Source organism: Oncorhynchus keta, chromosome 21 (genome assembly GCF_023373465.1).
Source record: "Oncorhynchus keta strain PuntledgeMale-10-30-2019 chromosome 21, Oket_V2, whole genome shotgun sequence".
NCBI lineage: Eukaryota > Metazoa > Chordata > Actinopteri > Salmoniformes > Salmonidae > Oncorhynchus > Oncorhynchus keta.
The window spans coordinates 23602397-23626635 of NC_068441.1; the positions used below are offsets into that span (position 1 = coordinate 23602397).

A 24239-nucleotide genomic window follows, 5' to 3' on the forward strand; every position below is an offset into this window, starting at 1 on the left:
TTTCCTCCACCGAGAGAGAGAGAGGAGATGAGAGAGAGAGAGAGAGAGAGAGAGAGAGAGAGAGAGAGAGAGAGAGAGAGAGAGAGGGGGGTACAATCTGAAATAGTGAAAGTAGAGTGGGAGAGAAGTGAGAGAGGCAATTACTTTTCTCTGTAAGTCTGTCTCTTTGGAGAAAATAACTGTTGCTGAGTGGGTTACCCCTCCTCCTTCATGTCTAATCTGGGGCTATATGTGTACCTCTGTCGTCGGCAATTACTGCCTGAGGTTTAGGGAGGCATCCCTGACACATCCCTGACACGTCCCAGTAGCCCCCTTAACTCGTTGATGCCCCCCTCACTCCCTCGCTACTGCCAAGCCCCAGCTCTCTTTGTAGCTATGTAGCTGCCTACAGTACACACAGCCTCCCTTGGTGACACTCTGGCCACTCACATTCCTTATTCCTCCTTGAGCAGCAGTAGTCAGGTTGCAGCTGTCAGTGTTTCCTCACACCTCTAGGTCTATTTTAGATAATCCCATTCTCACTACTCAATAATCAGTTCAGTAATTAGGAATTTACAGCAGAGGAACCACCAGAACATTCTATAATTCTCCTCTGTAAAGACAGACTAGAGAAGTCCTGAACATTATAGTACTATATAGGGTCTGGAATGTTCTAGAACGCTTAAAGAATGATTACTGCTGACCTACTGTTTGTACACTCAGTGTAGTTCTCACATTGACAACACACCACAGAGAGCATGTGCTCCTCAGCTGCTGTATTTTGTGCTATTTTGTGTTGAACAAGGATAGTTATAAAGTCACTACAGTCCCTGGTTCGAATCCAGGCTGTATCACATCCGGACGTGATTGGGAGTCCCATAGGGAGGCGCACAATTGTCCCAGCGTCATTCAGGTTTAGCCGGAGTAGGCCGCCATTGTAAATAACAATTTGTTCCTAACTGACTTGCCTAGTTCAATAAAGGTTAAATTACATAAAAAATAAAAATAAAACCCACCCCTGTGCAGACATTGGGGATCTCAGTGATAAATTAATCAGAGATGCATAATTGATCTACTGAACTGCTGAAGAGTGCTCCAGCCAGTCAGCCAGCCAGTCAGCCAGCCAGCCAGCCAGTCAGCCAGCCAGCCAGTCAGTCGGTCAGCCAGCCGGTCTGTCAGCCAGTCAGTCAGCCAGCAAGTCAGTCAGCCAGTCAGCCAGCCAGTCAGTCAGCCAGCCAGTCAGCCAGCAAGTCAGTCAGCCAGCCAGTCAGCCAGTCAGTCAGCCAGCCAGCCAGTCAGTCAGTCAGCCACAGGAACAGGCAGGTACAGAGCAGGACAGCACTGGGCTCATATAACAGCCTAAAGCCATCTGCTGAGAGACGTCCAGTCAACACTATGGCTAGAGTTTACTCCATTGACCTCAATGGGTCTCAAACAGGCCTGTGGATGATAGATACTGTACTAAACAGGAAAACGGGACACAGCCGTAGTGTGAAAATAAAACAGCCAGGGTGTGCGTGGTGTCCCATGGCCATGCTAAGGCTGCTATTGGAGTGAGCGAATTATCATCTGCTAAAGATTGGGTATATATTTTTTTCTTTCTGATATACGCAGATATCAGATAAGCATGGTGCTCAGAAGAGTGTGAATAATAATACCCATGTGGAATATGATGTGACATATCATGTCATGCCCTCTCCTCCCCATGTTCTTTTCTCAGAGTCAGGCAGAGGCCCACTATAAGGGGAACCGCCATGCTCGGAGGGTAAAAGGCATTGAGACCTCCAAGACTCGCCCCCAGGAGGGTGACAAGCTGGCCACTCTCCCCACAGCCGCCCCCTCTCCACCAGGCCCCCCACCATCCAGCCCAGGCCCTAACCCTAGCAAACAGGGTAAGCACCACCTGTGCTCTACACCACACACACACACACACACACATGCTGAACCCACACAAAGATATAACCTAAACACACACATGCTGAACCCACACAGAGACATAACCTAAACACACACACATGCTGAACCCACACAGAGACATAACCTAAACACACACAAGTCACTGCATTTAATCATGGAAAGGTAACTGGAAACATGACCGAATACAAACAGTGTGGTTATTCCCTCCGCAAGGCAATCAAACAAGCAACGTTTCAGTAAAGAGACAATGTAGAGTCGCAATTCAATGGCTCAAACACGAGACATATGTGGCAGGGTCTAAAGTCAATCACGGATTACAAAAAGAAAACCAGCACCGTCGCGGACATTGACGACTTGCTCCCAGACAAATTAAACAACGTCTTTGCTCGCTTTGAGGACAATACAGTGCCACGACACGGCCATCTACCAAAGACTATAGGCTCGCCTCCGTGGCCGATGTGAGTAAAACATTTAAACGTGTTAACCCTCACAAGGCTGACGGCCCAGATTGCATCCCCAGCCGCATCCTGTGTTTACGGACATATTCAATCTCCCTATCCCAGTCTGCTGTCCCCACATGCTTCAAGATGTCCAGCATGGTTCCTGTTCCCACGAAACCAAAAGTAACTGAACTAAATTACTGTCGCCCCGTAGCACTCACCTCTGTCATCATTAAGTGCTTTGAGAGACTAGTCAAGGATCATATCACCTCCACCCTATCTGATAACCTAGACCCACTCCAATTTGCTTACCGCCCTGATAGGTGCTCAGACGATGCAATTGCCTTCACACTGGAAACTTCCCTATCCCATCTGGACAAGAGGAATACCTATGTAAGAATGCTGTTCATTGACTATAGTTCAGCATTCAACACCATAGTCCCCTCCAAACTCATCATTAAGCTTGAGACCCTGGGTCTCGACCCGGCCCTGTGCAACTGGGTCCTGTACTTTCTGACTGGCCGCCCCCAGGTGCTGAAGGTAGGGAACAACATCCACCCCGCTGATCCTCAACACTGGGGCCCTACACGGGTGCGTTCTCAGCCCTCTCCTGTACTCCCTGTTCACCCATGACTGCGTTGCCATGCATGCCTCCAACTCAATCATCAAGTTTGCAGACAACACTCCATTAGTGGGCTTGATTACCAACAACGACAAGACAGCCTACAGGGAGGAAGTGAGGGCCCACGGAGTGTGGTGTCAGGAAAATAAACTCTCACTCAACGTCAACAAAACAAAGGAGATGATTGTGGACTTCAGGAAACAGCAGAGGGAGCCCCCCCCCAAAAAAAACACACACACATGCTGAACCCACACAGAGATTTAACCTTAATACACACACACACATTTCAGTCTGTGTGTGTGTAAAGTTCAGCTGTTTAGTCAGAGATCAGGGGTGAAACAGAACAGTCGTACGGAGGGATGTCTGCTAAGAGACGCCTCTGTCAGCACTGACAAGAATCAGCTTCCCAGGCATCCGTCACTGGGATTGGCCTGCAGAGGAGAGGAGGGTGGTGGGGAGTGGTTAAATATATGTAGTATGAAGGCTCTACTGGCTCTCAACACTTGTATTTTGTTTATCTCTTGGTTCAATTGGCAGGCCAGATGACCCTGTGCTACATACAGTGGTTAAGTTACAGTAACATTAAGATTATTGTGCTGTTCTACTGACCCTCCGTCCACCCTCTCCAACCTGAATAACCTGACATGACCCAGATATTCCACCCTACCCTGACTCACTCCAGATAGGGGAGACAGATGTGTGGCCCTCTGGGGCAGAGTTTTGACCCTGTAAGTTCAGACATAGTACTGTACTAGTGCCGCAGCATCATCATCATCATATTATTATCTGGTGTGCTCTACACGTAAGTGATAATGCCCAAGAATCCGGTGTTTATGGATATATTGGCATGGGTGTTGTTAGGCCCGAGACAAAGTCAAGTTTTTAACCAATCAGCATTCAGGATTAGAACCACCCATTGTATAAAATATGGTAGAAAATGTTCTATTTCCTATCTGTTCTCTTCACAGATGACGTCCAGTCCCGCCCACATTCAAACGGCTCAGACATGACACCCAGCCCCATCCCCATGTCGGTCCAAGACACCTCCCTGCTCCCTGTGTGTCCATCCATGCCCCCTTTGAGTACACCTATGCCCACCACCTCCACCTCCATCCCCTCCTCGGCCCTTTGTGCCCCCCAGGTGGACACCCCCATGGCGGGCCCCCCTGACACCCTGACCCCAGCCCCCAGCCTCTTTTCAGGGGAGTCTGAGGAGGACAAGGCCAAGAAGCTGCTCTACTGCTCACTGTGCAAAGTGGCCGTCAACTCCCTCTCTCAGCTAGAGGCGCACAACAAAGGTAAGGCTCCTTCTAAAGACAGAACTGATAACGCAATGTGTAATAAAGTCTATTGTCATTGAACATTCCGGCATAGATGGATATTGCCTTCTCAGCAGCCTCAAAATTAGCCACACAAAGTGATGCTTGAGCTTTTACAAACACAACATTTGATGTGTCCTCCTTCACACCCTGATCTCTGATATTGAATCATGGGATACCACTGTTACACACAAGGGACAAAACTACACACAGTGGCATAACTGATTAAATATATTTTCTTCCACTCAAGGATTTATGAATACACTGCAAACCACGGCTAAGGCATTGTGGTTGAATAACTTCACAAGGCCAAATATTGCAATACTAAGCCAGGGCTTCTGATGCACACACAGTACCTAAGTCACACTCCCAGGGAAGGAGAGTTAACAATGAATATTTCAGTGTGTTCAAAGCTAGATTAACCAGCTCAACTCAAATGACAGAAGAACAGCTTGGCTTTCATTCACCACATAGAGAGACAGGACAATACTTCCATGCGTCTGGTTCATTGTTTTCTTTTAGTTACAATATGACATTTTAGTAGATGCTGTTATCCAGAGTGACTTGTAGTAGTGAATGCATACATTTTCATTCATACTGGTCCCCCATGGGAATCGAGCCCACAACCCTGGTGGTGTAAGTGGCATGCGCTACCAACTGAGCCACATGGGACTACTAGTTATGTTTGTGTTTCCTAAAGCCATCCCTCCAAAACATACACACCTGGAGGTAATTACATAGTGCACAATTTTGAACATGAAAAGTTATTAATAAACAAAATAGGCACATTTGAACAGAAATGGAATGGTTCATTGGATGAGTCTAAAACTTTGCACATACACTGATGCCATCTTGTGGCCAAAATCTGGGCTGGAATAATACATTATGGCCTTTCTCTTGCATTTCAAAAATGATGGTACAAAAAAATACAAAATAATGGTTGTTTTGTTCTTTGTATTATCTTATACCAGATCTAATGTGTTATATTCTACTACATTACTTTCACATTTCCATAAACTACAAAGTGTTTATTTTCAAATGGCACCAAGAATATGCATATCATTGCTTCAGGGCCTTGATGTATAGGCAGTTAGATTTGAGTATGTCATTTTAGGCGAACATTGAAAAAAGGGGCTAATCCTTAACCTCATGCTCCTTTGAGACCTCACTTTCAAAGTCACTGAGATCTCTTATTCTAGCCATAGTAGCCAAAATAATAGGCAACTGGGCATTTTTATTCATGACCCTAAGCATGATGCCATGTTAATTACTTGGTACACTCAGGAACCACACCTGTGTGGAAGCACCAAGCACCTGCTTTCAATATACTTTGTATACTTAATTTACTCAAGTGTTTCCTTTATTTTGTCAGTTACCTCTAATGTACAGTATAATCAAGACCAGGGATGGGAAACTTTGATAGGGGTGGGGGCCACCAAAAATCTTAACTCATCATGTGGGGCTCAGTCTGCTTACCCACATCCATACTCACACATGTAGTCAGAGCCGGCACTAGCCTTTTGGGGGCCCTAAGCTAAATTTGGTTTCACCAGTTGCCCTTCCCTGTACTAGACTGAGAAATGAGAGAAGGAAATGTTCCTTTAAAAAAGAGCCAAAAGAAGGTGTGAACAGGGACTGACCGTGAAATGAGAATGAACAAGAGAAATAGGAGATAATGGTTCTGTACTACATGACAAGACAAGAACAGAGCAGGAGATAGGTCACCAAAACTGCTGAATAGCCTAATCCTGAACATGTTTAGCTGTGCTCTCTAGTGGCTAGTCAATGTCACCACACTTTCTGACTCAATATACTGCTTTGGCCTACTCATCTTTCTATGCTCAATTAGCCTCAATGTGATCTAGTCCACAATACTCTTCTGAGGGCTAGGTTAATTACAATGATCATTTAAGGAACATACTAATACTAATATATCCAAACACTTACTGTACCTTGCTTCTGGGTGACCGAGTGTGGCCTGTGTTGGCGGCTGTTTATTTCTTTATTTAACCAGGCAAGTCAGTTAAGAACACATTCTTATTTTCAATGACAGCCTGGGAACAGTGGGTTAACTGACTGTTCAGGGGCAGAAGGACAGATTTGTACCTTGTCAGCTCGGGGGTTTGAACTCACAACCTTCCGGTTACTAGTCCAACGCTCTAACCACTAGGCTACCCTGCCGGCTGTGATGAAAGTTTATACTGCAAATCATTTTGTAAACACAAAAACAATACGTTATTTATTCAACCGAGGAAGACAATAACTTGTGCTGGATATGCAGCGAGAAAGGCTTGCCTTGGGAGACACATTTCCATTGATGCACGGAGCAGCATGTGGATGTGCAGGCTACGCAAAATCGATTTTAAGGTGCAAAATAATTCAATAGTTTAAACAAAAGTCACAATGGCCTATTCTATATTAAAATTATAAAGTTCTGTAATTTCTTAATAGTACAAAAAATACATAACATATCAAAGTTTTGAAATGAACAAGAACATCATGAAATGTAGAACTACATTACACTCCACAGAGAAAATGTAATCAAGGAGTTATCAGGCCTAGTGTTATTAAAATTTACAAACAACAACGACTAATATTTCCTTCTCTACCACTCTCTCCACGGGTAACAGGTACCAAACACAAAACCATCCTGGAGGCATGGAGTGGGCTGGGCCCCATAAAAACGTACCCTCGGCTGGGCCCTAACCTGAGCCCAGACCAGGCAGGGGGGCTGCCCTCGGACCACAACACTCAGGAACGCACCTTCCACTGTGAGATCTGCAACGTGAGAGTGAACTCTGAGCTGCAGCTCAAACAGGTGAGTGAGTAAGTAACACGACCACTGCCCAAGAGTGTAGTTTCCCCTGGGTACAGATCTAGGATCAGCCAGTGGTGTAAAATACATAAGCAAAAATACTTTCAAGTACTCCTGAAGTCGTTTTTTTTTGGTATCTGTACTTTACTTTACTGTGAATATTTTTGACAACTTTTATTTTTACTTCATAACTTTCCTAAAGAAAATGATGTACTTTTTACTCCATACATTTTTCTGACACCCAAAAGCACCAGTTATATTTAGAAGGCTCAGGCAGGACAGGAAAATGGTCAAATTCATGCACTTATCATTGGTCATCCCTACTGCCTCTGATCTGGCGGACTCACTAAACACAAATGCTTTGTTTATAAATTATGTCTGAGTGTTGGAGTGCGCCACTGGCTATCCTTAAATGAAGGAATTTGAAATGATTTATACTTTTACTTTTGATAGTTAAGTGTATTTAAAACCAAATACTTTAGACTTTTACTCAAGTAGTATTTTACTGGGTGACTTTTACTTGAGTAAGTTTCTATGAAAGTTTCTTTACTTTAACTTAAATGTGAGAACTGGGTACATGTTCCACTACTGGGATCAGCTACCCCTCCCCCAATCCTAACCTTAACCATTAGTGGGGGAAATGCAAAACTAACCACAGATCAGCATCTAGAGGCAACAGTACCTTATACCTAAAGCTTAATTCATCATTCAGATACCTCACTGAAAGAAGGATGCTCATTTGGAGAAACAAGAAAACCTATAACGCCCCACATATTTTTCTCTTCAGCATATATCCAGTCGAAGGCATCGGGATGGAGTCGCAGGGAAGCCCAATCCCCTCCTTAGCCGGCATAAGAATCGCACAGACTTTGTGGTAATGATCCAATTATGTGTATAGGCTATAGCAATATTTCTAAATCATTATTTGATGATTCAGTCATTTAGCTCAGGGTTGTCTAATAGACAGCATACCACAGTTTGCCTCTTCTCTCACCTTACTCATTACTAATTTGAACCTTTACACTGTTTCTCTCTCTGGATCTCAGTCATCCTTGACCTTCTCAAAGGAACTTCCAAAAACGCTGGGCCATGGACTGTTTCCTAACCCCCTGGCTGTTGCCGCGGCGATGGCAGCCGCTGCCTCCTCCAATCAGCTGGCTCAGCTGCGTGCCCCTGGTGCCATTTCTCACACTCAGAACTACCATCCCCACCACCACCTCTTACATGGCACACTACAAGGCACGCACCTCAGCCTCCTAAGGCCCGCCCCTGGGCCTATGCGCACCACCCATGGGCCAATCCTCTTCTCCCCTTATTGACGGTGATGGGATGGGGCACTATCAGGAAGGAGCACACTGTGAAGTAAAACAGGGAAAACCATTGATAGATAATAAACAGATGTTAAAACTTAAATATTTGAAATAGGAAAGACTATGCCTTTTCCTCTCTACCCTTCTACCCTTTTTTGTTTAATAAATTCCAAAGCAAAGGATGGACATCTTGCAGACATTTTAAAGAGGAAGGATGCATGACAGACTAAGATGGACTTTCTGTCAATGCTTTCCCTCCGTTAACCCTCCTCTAACCTTCCGTTAAAAATATTTGTACAGGTCAAACATGTATCCTGGCTGAGGGTGACTCAGTAGACTGAGTGTTCTATTTCCTCCACATCTCTGCATTTCTGGTTCAGTGAACTCCCACCCAAAGCCATCTGCAATATACGTTGCATACTGCAAAACCCTGTTGGGGTGTTCAATAATCCAAGTGCAGTATCTACAGGTGTAGGATCTCAATTTAATCAACCTGTTGCAGAAAATTTGTAGTGTATTTGAGTCCTAAAAAGGCCTATGGGGTTTGTAATTTCCACTGAAATTTCAGACTTGACTTTCCCTTATTCAAATGGATCAACCCCCACAAAAATGTCCATTAATTATAATCCACATAATAATTCACATTTCCTGTTGTTGCAGGATTATTTCCTGCTGTAGCAAACTGGATAAAATGAAGATCCTACATCTGTACCCCACTCTGTAGTTCCAGGTTCTAGATTAGGTGCCTGCTCTGCAGATCCAGGCACAAGGTACATTGTACTGTATGTTTCCAGGTTCTAGATATATGTTCTAGTGTTGTGTTGAGGATAATAGATGTTAGTCTATATATCCTCTGTTGTCAGATCAGGTGAGAGAGAGAGAGAAGTGAAGGAAGCAAGGAAGGAATAGAGAAACCCCACTGTAACTCAAGGCAGAAATGTGTACTGAATTCACCAAGGTAGAGCTAAATATTTTTAAGAAATCTGAATAAGATATTTTAAGAAATGTGAATGAATGCAATGAAAAATGATAGACTTGTGATAAACCATTTATTTAACTGTTGTTTTCTTAGCATACCTCCTCTTTCAGTCTTATTGTCTGTAAGAAGTCAGAGAGAAAGGGAGAGTGGGACATGTTACGGACTGGAACTGTTACGAGAAGTCAATTGGTTCTATACAGTTAACAACAGGGTCCCTCTGATATCTGATGGCACCAGCCTCTTCTAGTGAGAACACAAGGGAGGTGGGTTTTCCCTTCCAGGAGTGATTGCTGACCTGTGATCCTATACCCAGATGGTAGCATGTTGAGTGTGGTGTGAGTGAGAAACACTGTGATGGATGTTTGAAGTGAAGTAGGACACGTTTGTTACAGTTCACAAAGGGGAAATTCATATGAACCTGTATTTTCTCTCACATGCTCATCACAAGCAGCGATGTGAGTGATAGTAGTATAATATGAGATATCAAGCCAAAATTTCCTCCAGAGTAATGAAATGAATCATATATTTCCACTTTAAGAGGAGACCGTTGTCCTATTCTGCCTCATGTACACTACCGGTCAAACGTTGTAGAACACCAACTAATTTAAGAGATTTTCTTTATTTTTACTATTTTCTACATTGTAGAATAATAGTGAAGAATTCAAAACTATGAACTAACACATATGGAATCATGTGGTAACCAAAAGTGTTAAACAATTCTGAGATTCTTCAAATTGCCACCCTTTGCCTTGATGACAGATTTGCACACTCTTGGCATTCTTGGCAGATTTGCACACTCTCGGGGCGGCAGGTAGCCTAGTGGTTAGACCATTGGGCCTATAACTAAAAGGTTGCTAGATCAAATCCCTGAGCTGACTTGGTAACAATCTGTTGTTCTGCCTCTGAACAAGGCAGTTAACCCACTATTCCTTGGCCATCATTATAAATGAGAATTTGTTCTTAACTGGCTTGTCAAGCTAAATAAAAAATGTAATCCTCTCAATCAGCTTTTCCAACAGTCTTGAAGGAGTTCCCACATATGCTGAGCACATGTTGGCTGCTTTTCCTTCACTCTGTGGTGCGACTCATCCCAAACCATCTCAATTTGGTTGAGGTCGGGGGATTGTGGAGGCCAGATCATCTGATGCAGCACTCTATCACTCTCCTTCTTGGTCAAAGAGCCCTTACACAGCCTGAAGGTGTGTTGGGTCAGTGTCCTGTTGAAAACAAATGATAGTCCCACTAAGTCCAAACAAGATGGGATGGCGTATCACTGCAGAATATTGTGGTAGCCATGCTGGTTAAGTGTGCCTTGAATTCTAAATAAATCACAGACAGTGTCACCAGCAAAGCACCCACACACCATCACACCTCCTCCTCCATGCTTTACGGTGGGAACCACACATGCAGAGATAATCCGTTCACCCACACAAAGACTCACAAAGACACAGCAGTTGGAACCAAAAATCTCAAATGTCCACTGCTAGTGTTTGTTGGCCCAAGAAAGTCTCTTCTTCTTATGGTGTCCTTTAGTAGTTGTTTCTTTGCTGCAATTCGACCATGAAGGCCTGATTCACACAATCTCCTCTGATCAATTTATGTTGAGATGTGTCTGTTTCTTGAACTCTGTCAAGCATTTATTTGGGCTGCAATTTCTGAGGCTGATAACTCTAATGAACTTATGCTCTGCAGCAGAGATAACTCTGGGTCTTCCATTCCTGTGGATGTCTTCGTGAGAGCTAGTTTCATCATAGTGCATAATGGTTTTTGCAACTGCACTTGAAGAAACTTTCAAAGTTCTTGAAATGTTCCGTATTGTCTTAAAATAATGATGGACTGTCGTTTCTCTTTGTTTATTTTAGCTGTTCTTGCCATAATATGAACTTGGTCTTTTACCAAATAGGTATATCTTCTGTATACCACTCCTACCTTGTCACAACACAACTGATTGGCTCAAACGCATTTAGAAGGAATGAAATTCCACAAGTTAACTTTTAACAAGGCACACCTGTTAATTGAAATGCATTCCACCTCACGATGCTGGTTGAGAGAATGCCAAGAGTGTGCAAAGCTGTCATCAAGGCAAAGGGTGGCTATTTAAAGAACCTCACATGTAAACAAATCAAAATATATTTGAACACTTTTTTGGTTACTACATGATTCCATATGTGTTATTTCATAGTTTTGATGTCTTCACTATTATTCTACAATGTAGAAAATAGTTTAAAAAATAAAGAAAACCCCTTGAAAGAGTAGGTGTTCTAAAACTTTTGACCGGTAGTGTATTCATACTCAAACTCACACTAACCCATACAGATGGAGCCGGTTGCTCCTGTAAGCCACCAAACAATTATTTTCTCATACAGTATTAGAAGGGTAAAGGACTGAGAAATTGTAGCAATACTTACAGCACTCCTGCTAACGATTCTTGTTCATTGCAATAAATAAATAAATTATGTGTACAAATATATTAAATGTTATTTCGGAGATAATATTGAATCATTATAGACTGTTTTAGCGATGTTGGCAAAAGAGCTTCCTTATTGTTGAATAAACAAACTGAAGATGAATAAATTATTTACAAAATGACTGTGGTGGTGATGCTACATACTGCGCAATGTATGCTGATAGAAATGCTTTTGAATACTGATTGTTAAGTTTTAATGTCTTATGTCTGACTAGTAGTGCAGAGTGAGCATTTCTAACAAAATGAGGATACAGTGGCCAGTAGGTGAGGAAATCAGAAAAATAACGAATTATTTGCTATGAAAACTCGGAATTGACCAGAATTGAGAAACATCCGTCATGAAACAGAAAACACACACATTGCATCACATTTGATGAGGTCACAGGGATCTACCAATGAGAAGACTAGAGGAAGCTCAAAAGAGGTGAAAAGGAGAAGGAACCAGTTAAGTGACTGATAAACTGCATAAAGGCTTTGAGACAACAGAACAACCACGACACACAGGACAACACACATGCCAAGATACTGCATAGAGAGACACAGACTCCTTGACAGAAAACGTTAGAACTGAGGTGAGAAATAAACTTCAGGATTTATTCTGTTTTTTGTGGTGATACTCTGTTCGATAGTCATATTCCTGTGTTAACACTACCTGTGGAAGTTGATGTTCTCGTGTTTCAGATCAACTTCCGTGATGTGAGTTAATTATTCACCCCATATAGAGAACTATTATCAAAAGGAATGTACTGTCCTGTACTCTATTGTACAGCCGTTGACATCTAACAGAATTGTCTGACATCTACATTTGTATTTATTATGGTGTTAACAGTTCATTTCCAGGAACACTAACTGAAAGTGAATAGTTATTCCATCAAAGGCATTGGATTATATTGTCAAGTCTGCTATACAATCCTAGTGGGAGAAAGAATGGATTTCCTTAGTCATATTATGATACAGCATGTCCATTGAAGTGTATTGTCCATTGAGGGGGCGGTGACCCCTCCAATTTTATCCATTTGTAAAATAGATACTGTATTTATAACGTACGGTTTCTTTTACACATTATTAAGGTGTTGAATTTAGTCAGTCAAAACGTTATTGCCTCTGTAGTCATGCTGAAGTAGCTGCAGTATATCTACTACAGTACATGCCTTATTGGGAAGGCTGTGATCTGATATGCACAGAACACCAAACAACATCAATTATTTGAATGGTAAAAAGAGCAGCAGAAATAACAAGAACAGCTACTGACAAAGTCAAGGTTGGTTCTGAAACATGACATTATTGAACATGTGTGGAACACCCCAACATGACAGAGAACAATTAATGGTTCACCACATTTTTTCAACAAGCAGGAAGTGGTCTAGGAATCCTGAACCTACAGCACCCCTCTGACTTAACCCCACTCGTCAACAGCCTGCCACTATTTGACTGACAGCTGATCATTTTGAAATTTCTCTTCTCTCTCTGTGTATAATGTGTAAATGATGTGATGTGCAATACATTTGTTATGCGTATCTGATGTGGAATCAACTTTATATGATTTATATCATTGTGTTTCCAATCCAACTTCCCCCTGACCTGGGGAATAATAAAGTTGATACCTCTCTCTTCCCAGGATGCTGGAGAACGTCACAGGTGACGTGCAGAATGACACCTTTTCCTGCCACCACCCCTCGGTGGAGGCCTACCGCTACTTCGGCGTGCTGTGGGGTTCGGTAGTTACTATAGTTGGAACGGTGGGGAACATCCTTACCATTCTGGCCTTCGCCACGGACACCCGGCTGCGGACGCGTTTCAACGTGCTGATAGTGAACCTGGCCCTGGCGGACCTGTTGTACTGTACCCTGCTGCAGCCCGTCTCTGTCGACTCCTACCTACACCTCCGCTGGAGGGGCGGACCTCTCTGGTGCAGCATCTTTGGCCTCCTCCTCTTTCTCTCCAACTCTGTCTCTATCATCACCCTGTGTCTGATCGCGGCCAGCCGTTACCTGCTGGTGACGAAGCGGGATGTGTTTGAGCGGGTGTTTTCTGGTCGAGGCCTGGCTCTCCTCCTGCCCTCCACCTGGGCCCTGGGCCTGGCCAGCTTTGGCCCACTCTGGCCCGTTTATGTATTTGCTCCACAGGTGTGCACCTGCAGTTTCCACCGCACCAGGGGGCGCCCTTACACCACCGTGCTGCTATTCTTCTACTTCTTTATCGGCCTGGGCTGCGTGGGGATTTTCTACCTGCTCATTTACAGGCGAGTCAGGGTGGCGGCACTGGCACTGGTCCGCTACCGGTTTAGCCGACGCTCGTCACAAAAGAAGCCAAACTCATCAGAACAAGGGACGGAGGGGGATAGTGGAGTCGGGAGCGGGGTGGCCACCACCCAGAGCTGTGAATTGAGCAGCCAGGCAGAACTAACCCAATACAAGGGGGTAGAGGTGAAGGTGCACCCTGGGAAAGCCCAGTCCTCCCACTCCACCTGGGGCTCTGCTTTAACTTCGCATTCAGCTCACCTAGCAGGGGCACAGGAGCTAACCCCTGCCCTCAACCCTGTGCCCCGCTCGGCCACTCCTGCCCCCATCACTGCCCCCTCCTCCTCCACCACCTCTTCAGGGGACAATGTTGAGTTTAGACGTGTGACCCGGATGTGTTTCACTGTCTTCCTGTGTTTCGTGGGCTGTTTTGTCCCGTTCCTGCTGCTGAACATTGCTGATAAGCAGAACCGTGCACCTCAGGTGCTCCACATGTTCTGTGCCAACCTCACCTGGCTCAACAGTTGTATTAACCCTGTGCTCTACGCTGTCATGAACCGCCAGTTCGGACAGGCCTACCGGGCCCTTCTAGTCAGGGCCGCCACACCCTTCACACACCTCTGGACACGGTGACCTATACATGCTGGTTGTTTAGTAGATGCAGTTATTCAGATTGACTTTAGTCAGTGTATTCAATTAAGGTACATGAGACAACCACACATTGGTAATTATCACTCACTTTTCTCAGCCCACACTGGTATGGATTGAGCTACTTCCTCCTGTCTAACTTCCTCTCCTCCTTCCTGAATATTACATTTACTGTCACCTAGCAAGGGAAAAATGTGCTTTTCTGTGATTTTTGGAAAGGGCAAATTTATTTTGAGCTAAGATTATGCTCGTTTTTTCCCCAGTTACAAACACCAATGTACAGTTACTGTTAAGCCTTTGTCCCCGTACATGAAATAGCTTTCAGAGCGGCCATATAATGTGGTCAAATCTAATCCGGAACTCTATTTTATTCCAGCAGGAAGCCAGAAGCCACCAACAGGGAGATAGTTATGCAAAGAACTATAGCCTCCTTTACGTCTTGTGTTTATTTATTGTCTGTGCCATTGTACTTTTGTCTGTTCATTTACACTCCCCTACTGTACATGTGTATTTGGACAGTAATGATAAATGTTTTTAATCTGGCTCTGTACTCCAGCATTTTGGATTTGAGATCAAATGTTTCATAAAAAGTGACAGCACACACAGACTGTCACCTTTTTATTTGAGGGTATTTTCATACTTATCTGATTTAACGTTTAGAAATGGAAGCACTTTATATATCTAGCCCCCCCATTTGAAGATGTCAAGTATTTGGACACATTTCCCTTAGTGTATTTAAATAGTCATAAGTTTAGTATTTGGTCCCATATTCCTTGCACACAATGATTACGTCAAGCTTGTTGGATGCATTTACAGCTTGTTTTGGTTGTGTTACGGATTATGTTTTGTCCAATAGGAAGTGAATGGTGAATGGTATTTTTGGTGTCACTTTTATTGTAATACTATAATATATTTGTGAACACTTTTACATGAATGTGGACACTACCATGATTATAGATCCTGAATGAATTGTGAATGATGAGAGAAAGTTACAAAGGGACAAAGATCATACACCCCCAAAATCTCCCCCATTATTGGTAATAGTGAGAGGTGATTGACTCGTTTTTTTTCCTAATTATGGCATCATCAGAATTTACTCCATTCAGTTTCTATTGGGGAAAACAGAACCAAAACAAACTGAAAATGGATCCAAGGAGTTTGTAGCCACAAGCTTGATGTAGTCATTGTGTGCTAACAATATGGGACCAAATACAACACTGACAACTTTGGTACATTATAAATGATATTTGAAATACATATGAATTTGGACAGTGAAGCAAAAACACATCTATGTCTCCTTATTACTTCAAAGTACCTTTTATTTGGAAACATAGGATATTATCCTTTTACACATAGGACATTTCATTTACACAACATGTGGAATACTCACTCTTTAGTGATGAAAAGCAGCTTAGTTTCTATGTACTTAATGTAATGTGCTGAAAAGAAAAAGGTAAATTCTTTAGATGAGTATCAATCAACTCTCATCTTGCAAGAAGGATGTCAAATTCTTTGTAACAAACTATAAAATATATCAAGAATCCACACTTCCATTGCACCACAAGCATAAGGTTACTCTGGTATGCTCACCTCCACTCTTCTCTGTGTAGTACTTCCCAAAGCCCTCCACTTTGGGCGTGTCAGGGTAGAGGAAGAAGGGGTTTTCTGGGATCTTCTCTGCCTCCAGCATCTGGAAGTTTCTGATGATCTCATGGAAGGGGATCTGGCCAAGGTCCACTTTGGTGAAGGGCTGCACCGAGTGAATGTCAGGCTCACCTGGAGAGGGAAGAGAGGATGAGAAGGAGAATAGATTAGATAATGAGATAGTAGAGCAGGGATCATCAACTAGATGCAGCCAGAGGACGATGTTTTCTTGAGTGGATTATCAGGGGGCCAGAACATAATTACAAATAAATGTGTCAACTGTAAATTGACTGCAAGAAGCCCAAACAGATATAACATAAAACATAATAATGTCAAACCTTGCTTACAATTAAATATGATCACATATCCCTCTCTAATATGCGTGGGAATACTTTGGAACCAAATATCCCAAATGAAAATATTATTTGGAGTTGATTTGCTGTTTTTGCAGTATTTTATGTCAACCAATACAAAAAAAAGATAAATCCCCCGCCGTCCAGCTGTTGGAGAACTCTGTAGTAGAGCAATGTTTCCCTAACTGTGGGACGCAATTCTAAATTGGTGCAATTCTAAGAGGTGCAATTTCTAAATTGGGTAGTGCATCATCAGTTCCTCTTGTCATGTTAGTCACTGCATACCTTAGAGAGCTATTTAGAACTTGTCAGAAATGTCCAGATCAACTAGCTCATGTCAGCCAACATTTTCTTTCCTATTTAGTTTTTTTTAGCCCATAGATAGTTGTAATTTTTTTGTCACTCAAATATCAAATTAATACACAGACATGGCAAAAATGTATAGAATTGCAAGAAAATTATTTTAAACAGCAACATTTTCTTTGCACCCCATGACAAAGTATGAGGGATGCTGGAAGGGGAACCCCTCTAGAGGATATGCACATCACCAAAAGTATGTGAACATTACATTTGAAAAATCACTGGCATTCATTTGGAGTTGGTCCCCCCTTTGCTGCTATAAGTCCCTGCTATATAAGCCTCCATTATTCTGGGAAGGCTTTCCACTATACATAAGAACATTGCTGCAGGGACTTGACTGACTCGCAGTTGGAGTTCCAATTCATTCCAACGGTGTTCAATGGGGTTGAGGTCAGGGCTCCGTGCAGGCCAGTCAAGTTCTTCCACACTGATCTCAACAAACCATTTCTGTACGGACATTGCTTTGTGCCCGAGGGCATTGTCATGCTGAAGCAGAAAAGGGCCTTCCCAAAATGTTGCCATTCTACTGCCAAAGTTTGTCTATGGATATTGCATGGCTGTGTGCTCGATTTTATACACCTGTCAGCAGCGGGTGTGGCTGAATAGCCGAATCCTCTAATTTGAATGGGTGTCCAAATACTTTTGTATATACAGTAGGGCTGTCCCAGATTTAAAAATAAAAAAAATCTTAGTAGATTGAAAGTCATCTGTTCTTTTGACCAATCAATTGGTTGAAAAAAAATGTAAACGTGTATTTTGTTTTGATGAAATAAGAGAACTGCCTCAAGAGGGCTCCAGAGATCTAGATAACCAGAAGAAAAAAACCTTAACCTGACCCAACTCTTCTCCTCCCGCTCTTTGCAGATTCTGCCATTACTCTCCTGAAGTTGCCGGTAATAGGCAAGGAGTCAGCAACCTTTCTCACGTTGAATGACAATTTATCTTACCATTTCTACCCATCTGCGTGCCAGTTATGGTTTTCATATGCACATTTTCGTGAAACAGTTTAATTTATAATGACGTCTTCATATCTCAAAATCCTTGTCATGTGGTTAAACAACATTCTATCCAAATCTAAAGGAAAATGATACAAACCTAAAAATGTACTTCTATTGCCATTACCAACTATGTAAAAATAGCCTACATAAAGCTAACAAATTGAAAAAAATAAAATAATTATTTACCTCAAATTTACCTCAAATCTTTGGACACTGTGTTAGCAACCCTCCAGGCAAGCTTCAATGCCATACAACTCTCCTTCCGTGGCCTCCAATTGCTCTTAAATACAAGTAAAACTAAATGCATGCTCTTCAACCGATCGTTACCTGCACCTACCCGCCTGTCCAACATCACTACTCTGGACGGCTCTGACTTAGAATACGTGGACAAATACAAATACTTAGGTGTCTGGTTAGACTGTAAACTCTCATTCCAGACCCATATCAAACATCTCCAATCCAAAGTTAAATCTAGAATTGGCTTCCTATTTTGCAACAAAGCATCCTTCACTCATGCTGCCAAACATACCCTTGTAAAACTGACCATCCTACCAATCCTCGACTTTGGCGATGTCATTTACAAAATAGCCTCCAATACCCTACTCAACAAATTGGATGCAGTCTATCACAGTGCAATCCGTTTTGTCACCAAAGCCCCATATACTACCCACCATTGCGACCTGTACGCTCTCGTTGGCTGGCCCTCGCTTCATACTCGTCGCCAAACCCACTGGCTCCATGTCATCTACAAGACCCTGCTAGGTAAAGTCCCCCCTTATCTCAGCTCGCTGGTCACCATAGCATCTCCCACCTGTAGCACACGCTCCAGCAGGTATATCTCTCTAGTCACCCCCAAAACCAATTCTTTCTTTGGCCGCCTCTCCTTCCAGTTCTCTGCTGCCAATGACTGGAACGAACTACAAAAATCTCTGAAACTGGAAACACTTATCTCCCTCACTAGCTTTAAGCACCAACTGCCAGAGCATCTTACAGATTACTGCAACTGTACATAGCCCACCTATAATTTAGCCCAAACAACTACCTCTTTCCCAACTGTATTTAATTAATGAATTTATTTTGCTCCTTTGCACCCCATTATTTTTATTTCTACTTTGCACATTCTTCCATTGCAAAACTACCATTCAAGTGTTTTACTTGCTATATTGTATTTACTTTGCCACCATGGCCTTTTTTGCCTTTACCTCCCTTCTCACCTAATTTGCTCACATTGTATATAGACTTGTTTATACTGTATTATTGACTGTATGTTTGTTTTACTCCATGTGTAACTCTGTGTCGTTGTATCTGTCGAACTGCTTTGCTTTATCTTGGCCAGGTCGCAATTGTAAATGAGAACTTGTTCTCAACTTGCCTACCTGATTAAATAAAGGTGAAATAAAATAAAAAATAAAATAAAAACTGGTACCCCTGCACATCGACTCGGTACTGGTGCCCCATGTTTATAGCCAAGTTAACATTACTCATTGTGTATTTATTCCTCATGTTATCATTTAAAAATCTATATTTTTTTATTTTCTCTCTGCATTGTTGGGAAACACAAAATGTATAATTTGACCAATATTTAGGAGGAGGTCATCATTTCATGTAGTCTGTAATGGAAGAAACCACATGGAAAAGGAGGTAAGCAAGTTAGGTCCAAAAATACAGATGAAGAATCGAGATAAGCAAGTAAATAAACACACACACACACACACACACACACACACACACACACACACACACACACACACACACACACACACACACACACACACACACACACACACACACACACACACACACACACACACACACACACACACACACACACACACACACACACTCAAGTCTAAACCAAAGCAGATCATTTTATACATCAGTTGGGGTCTTTATAAACTTCAATATGAGGTCCTAAACTTAGCATAAAAGTGCATCCTTGTAGCTGGGTGGGCAATGGTTGAGCTAATGGCAAGTTGAGCAAGTTTTCTACTCAGACATAATGCAAGGTATTATTGCTGGGAGATGAGGTAACAACAGGGCCTGGCCCATGTTAAAAGTGTTTTAAAAAAGTACAAAGTCTTTGTTCAAAGATGCTTAAAATGATTCAAAGACAAAAAAATGTGTTGAATTGTGTTTCGGAAATAAAGATAGACATGTTTTTAAAAAGGTAGTGGTTATATTGAATTCAGTACAGAAATGTGTAGGCGGCTTAACTTACTCCCTTTCGTGGCTCAAATTACCCCATACCCGGGTAAATTGTGCCAAGATACCTTTTTTTGTGCAAGCCATGTTTAAAAAACGTTCATTTTCCCATGAATTCTGATTATTTCCAGGGATACACAACATCCTGAAATATATGTAGATATCTTTGTTAGAAAGAATACTATATTTCTCTTGAAGGAGTGATGCAGAATGTACAAAATGTCTCAACTTACTTTTTTGCAGTGAAAAAAACACATTGAAAGGCTCTGGAAAAGTGTTGTGAATTCCTTTGAAATGACTAAGCTAAAAGTTTATATTCAATCAGTCATGACTCATTCTTACCTGATATAATGATGAAGTTATGGATTTGGTAAAGAAGACACTCAAAAGTAGTCGTAAAAAAACAACTAGCGAGAATGATAATTTAATCAATCAATTATTTTTTTCAAGGGCAGTTGCACACTTTCATGCCAATGAAAAGTTGCCTATAAATCAATGAGTTTACATTTTTACAAATAGCCAGCTTGAATTTTGCTCCATCTGTTTCCAGAGGAGGCAGAACAACAACACATCAACTGATTAGTAGTACCGTTAGAATAGTCCCTGCACTTGAAGTATCAGAGGTGGAAATTGAGTCTGACCTGACCAATAATGCTGAAGGAGGAGAGGAGGGGTTTGGGTTGAGAGGATGGGGTGGAGGAGAGGTCAAGGTGGTCTAAGAGGGTTGACTCAGGGGTTCCCTGAGACCACTTCCTGGTCGCCACATCTCTTTATGATGCCATTGGCTGAAGCAAAATCATATCTGACTACCTACCAGGCTACTGGCTGTTTACTGTATGGTAATGACTCCCTCCTCCCAACTGTACTCATTAACTATTAGGTCCTCATGCTGTTTCATGGAGGACAGCAGGTACTTGATCCCAGCCTTCACCCCCGTCTTCACGCCTGCCCCGGCAACGTAGCCCGCTACACCCACTGTTCCCCCAGTGACGGCCATAAGGGCGTCTGTGCCAAGGTCGACGGCGCTGAGGATGGCTCTCTCCTTGGCCATCTCGGAGCAGTTGACAGAGGTGTAGTAGACGGCCGTGCCCAGGTTGTAAAGGGTGCTGACGACAGGGATCCACTCCACCACGTTGTACACCCGCTCCTCCTTCTTGTTGACGCAGTTCCGCTGGGGGCTGCGCCGCGCCCGCCCCGCCCGCCGCCCTGAGGCCACAGGTGACTTCTCCTCCTGCACCTGGCATTGTCGAATCCAGCATTCTGAGTCAGAGTCCTCAGAAGGCACCACCCGGCTGCCTGGCTTCAGAACTGCCTGGTACTGCCCTCTGTTACGGGACACACCCGCACACATGGACCCTTGGCTCTCACAGGCCCTTATCGCCTCCTCCAGCCCCCCTGTGGCTCCCTCCATCGCATCCCCTAACAGCAGGGTCCCATTCACCCTGGTCCAGCCCTGACACTGCTCTTGCTTCCCCTTTCCAGAGGCCCCCTGTCCCCTATGGCCCTCCCCAGCCCTGGCCAGCTGCTGGATGTTGAACATCACTGCCTGGAGGTGGCGCTCTGCTTGGACCTTCCCCACATGTGAGGCAGGGGGTGTTGTGGCTCTGGGATGGGGTGCTCCACTCGCCATCAGACTCTCCACCTCTATGAGGAGCTCCTCAGTGTCCTCCACCCCCAGCAGGTTGTACAGCCTGAGGACCAAGGTCTGGGCCTCCCGGGGACAGCCTGCCACCACCAGCACGGGCACTAGGGAGAGGCCCAGGAGCTCCCGGGGCAACAGGGCGGAGGAGGGGTCCTGCAGGGTGGAGGCAGACAGCAACTCCTCACAGCTGGTGTTGGCCTGGATGAGGATTCTGCCCTGCAGCTTGGCCTTGAGCGTGGTGACGACACGCTGAGCAGACTGTGCCCTGGCCTCATCCTGCACCACCCACTCTTCAGGGGCCGCACTCTCCGCTGCACCTAATGGAAGCCCAAGCTGGGTCTGGGACCCAAGGCGCAACTGCTTCCCCTTTTTGATAGTGTCCCCCTCCCCTAAGACAGAGGTCTTGAAGGCCGGAGTGTTCTTCAGAGCAGGGGGAGTTGGTGTCCTACACAGAGCCTGTTCAATCAGCAGTAGTTGAATCAGAAACAGCCACTTGATCTTAGGATGCATAATTTTGCCTGTGAGAGTTCTATTCCAGTCCAGCTGCACACAGGAATCTGGGGAAGACATTGAGGTACACAGTCAGTCAAAATCAATGTTTTTTTAAATAGCACGTTTACATAAACTTCAACTCAATATTTGTTATTTGTCGAAACCAACGATTCGATTTTTGGCTTGTGAAGGGGCAAACACTCGTAACTGGCTTTTTGCCAACTCTAGCTCTCTAACTCAAGCTCTCTAACTCTAGCTCTCTAACTCTCCAACTCTAGCTCTCCAACTCTAGCTCTCCAACTCTAGCTCTCTAACTCTAGCTCTCTAACTCTAGCTCTCTAACTCTCCAACTCTCGCTCTCTAACTCTAGCTCTCCAACTCTAGCTCTCCAACTCTAGCTCTCCAACTCTAGCTCTCTAACTCTAGCTCTCTAACTCTAGCTCTCTAACTCTCCAACTCTAGCTCTCTAAATCTACAACTCTAGCTCTCCAACTCTAGCTCTCCAACTCTAGGTCTCCAACTCTAGGTCTCCAACTCTAGCTCTCCAACTCTAGCTCTCCAACTGTAGGTCTCCAACTCTAGCTCTCTAACTCTAGCTCTCCAACTCTAGCTCTAACTCTAGCTCTCTAACTCTAGCTCTCTAACTCTAGCTAGCTCTCTAACTCTAGCTCTCTAACTCTAGCTCTCTAACTCTAGCTCTCTAACTCTAGCTCTCTAACTCTAGCTCTCTAACTCTAGCTCTCCAACTCTAGCTCTCCAACTCTAGCTCTCTAACTCTAGCTCTCTAACTCTAGCTCTCTAACTCTAGCTCTCTAACTCTAGCTCTCTAACTCTAGCTCTCTAACTCTAGCTCTCTAACTCTAGCTCTCTAACTCTAGCTCTCTAACTCTAGCTCTCAACTCTAGCTCTCTAACTCTAGCTCTCCAACTCTAGCTCTCTAACTCTAGCTCTCCAACTCTAGCTCTCTAACTCTAGCTCTCTAACTCTAGCTCTCCAACTCTAGCTCTCCAACTCTAGCTCTCTAACTCTAGCTCTCTAACTCTAGCTCTCTAACTCTAGCTCTCCAACTCTAGCTCTCCAACTCTAGCTCTCCAACTCTAGCTCTCTAACTCTAGCTCTCTAACTCTAGCTCTCCAACTCTAGCTCTCCAACTCTAGCTCTCAACTCTAGCTCTCCAACTCTAGCTCTCCAACTCTAGCTCTCCAACTCTAGCTCTCTAACTCTAGCTCTCAACTCAACTCCAACTCTAGCTCTCTAACTCTCTCCAACTCTAGCTCTCTAACTCTAGCTCCAACTCTAGCTCTCCAACTCTAGCTCTCCAACTCTAGCTCTCCAACTCTAGCTCTCTAACTCTAGCTCTCTAACTCTAGCTCTCCAACTCTAGCTCTCCAACTCTAGTTCTCCAACTCTAGCTCTCCAACTCTAGCTCTCTAACTCTAGCTCTCCAACTCTAGCTCTCCAACTCTAGCTCTCCAACTCTAGCTCTCCAACTCTAGCTCTCTAGCTCTCTAACTCTAGCTCTCTAACTCTAGCTCTCTAACTCTAGCTCTCCAACTCTAGCTCTCTAACTCTCCAACTCTAGCTCTCCAACTCTAGCTCTCCAACTCTAGCTCTCCAACTCTAGCTCTCAACTCTAGCTCTCCAACTCTAGCTCTCCAACTCTAGCTCTCCAACTCTAGCTCTCTAACTCTAGCTCTCTAACTCTAGCTCTCTAACTCTAGCTCTCCAACTCTAGCTCTCTAACTCTAGCTCTCTAACTCTAGCTCTCCAACTCTAGCTCTCCAACTCTAGCTCTCCAACTCTAGCTCTCCA

At 43.7% G+C, this 24239-nt stretch overlaps 3 protein-coding genes across 5 annotated transcripts in view; 2 read left to right on the forward strand and 1 right to left on the reverse strand.

Annotated features, from left to right (window-relative positions):
• LOC118380874 (zinc finger protein 385A-like) overlaps nucleotides 1-11955 on the forward strand; it is a 92233-nt gene extending 80278 nt beyond the window's left edge. For all 3 annotated transcript variants that reach the window (XM_052473547.1, XM_052473545.1, XM_052473546.1), the window contains 5 exons: nucleotides 1700-1871; nucleotides 3927-4256; nucleotides 6908-7095; nucleotides 7880-7966; nucleotides 8139-11955. In XM_052473547.1, the coding sequence (XP_052329507.1) occupies nucleotides 1700-1871; nucleotides 3927-4256; nucleotides 6908-7095; nucleotides 7880-7966; nucleotides 8139-8411 (1050 nt within the window). In that variant the 3' untranslated portion in view covers nucleotides 8412-11955. The remainder of the gene's footprint in view (nucleotides 1-1699; nucleotides 1872-3926; nucleotides 4257-6907; nucleotides 7096-7879; nucleotides 7967-8138) is intronic.
• Nucleotides 11956-12218: 263 nt separating this feature from the next.
• Nucleotides 12219-19566, forward strand: gpr84 (G protein-coupled receptor 84). Its single transcript, XM_035767831.2, has 2 exons — nucleotides 12219-12420; nucleotides 13467-19566. Exon 2 carries the CDS (start codon nucleotides 13468-13470, stop codon nucleotides 14719-14721), a length of 1254 nt encoding a protein of 417 aa, XP_035623724.1. The 5' UTR covers nucleotides 12219-12420; nucleotide 13467; the 3' UTR covers nucleotides 14722-19566.
• A 1135-nt stretch (nucleotides 19567-20701) lies between these two features.
• Nucleotides 20702-24239, reverse strand: part of apof (apolipoprotein F) — a 41074-nt gene continuing 37536 nt past the window's right edge. Inside the window, exon 2 of the mRNA XM_052473548.1 lies at nucleotides 20702-22492. Coding sequence (XP_052329508.1) covers nucleotides 21123-22445 — 1323 coding nt within the window. The 5' untranslated portion in view covers nucleotides 22446-22492 and the 3' untranslated portion in view covers nucleotides 20702-21122. The remainder of the gene's footprint in view (nucleotides 22493-24239) is intronic.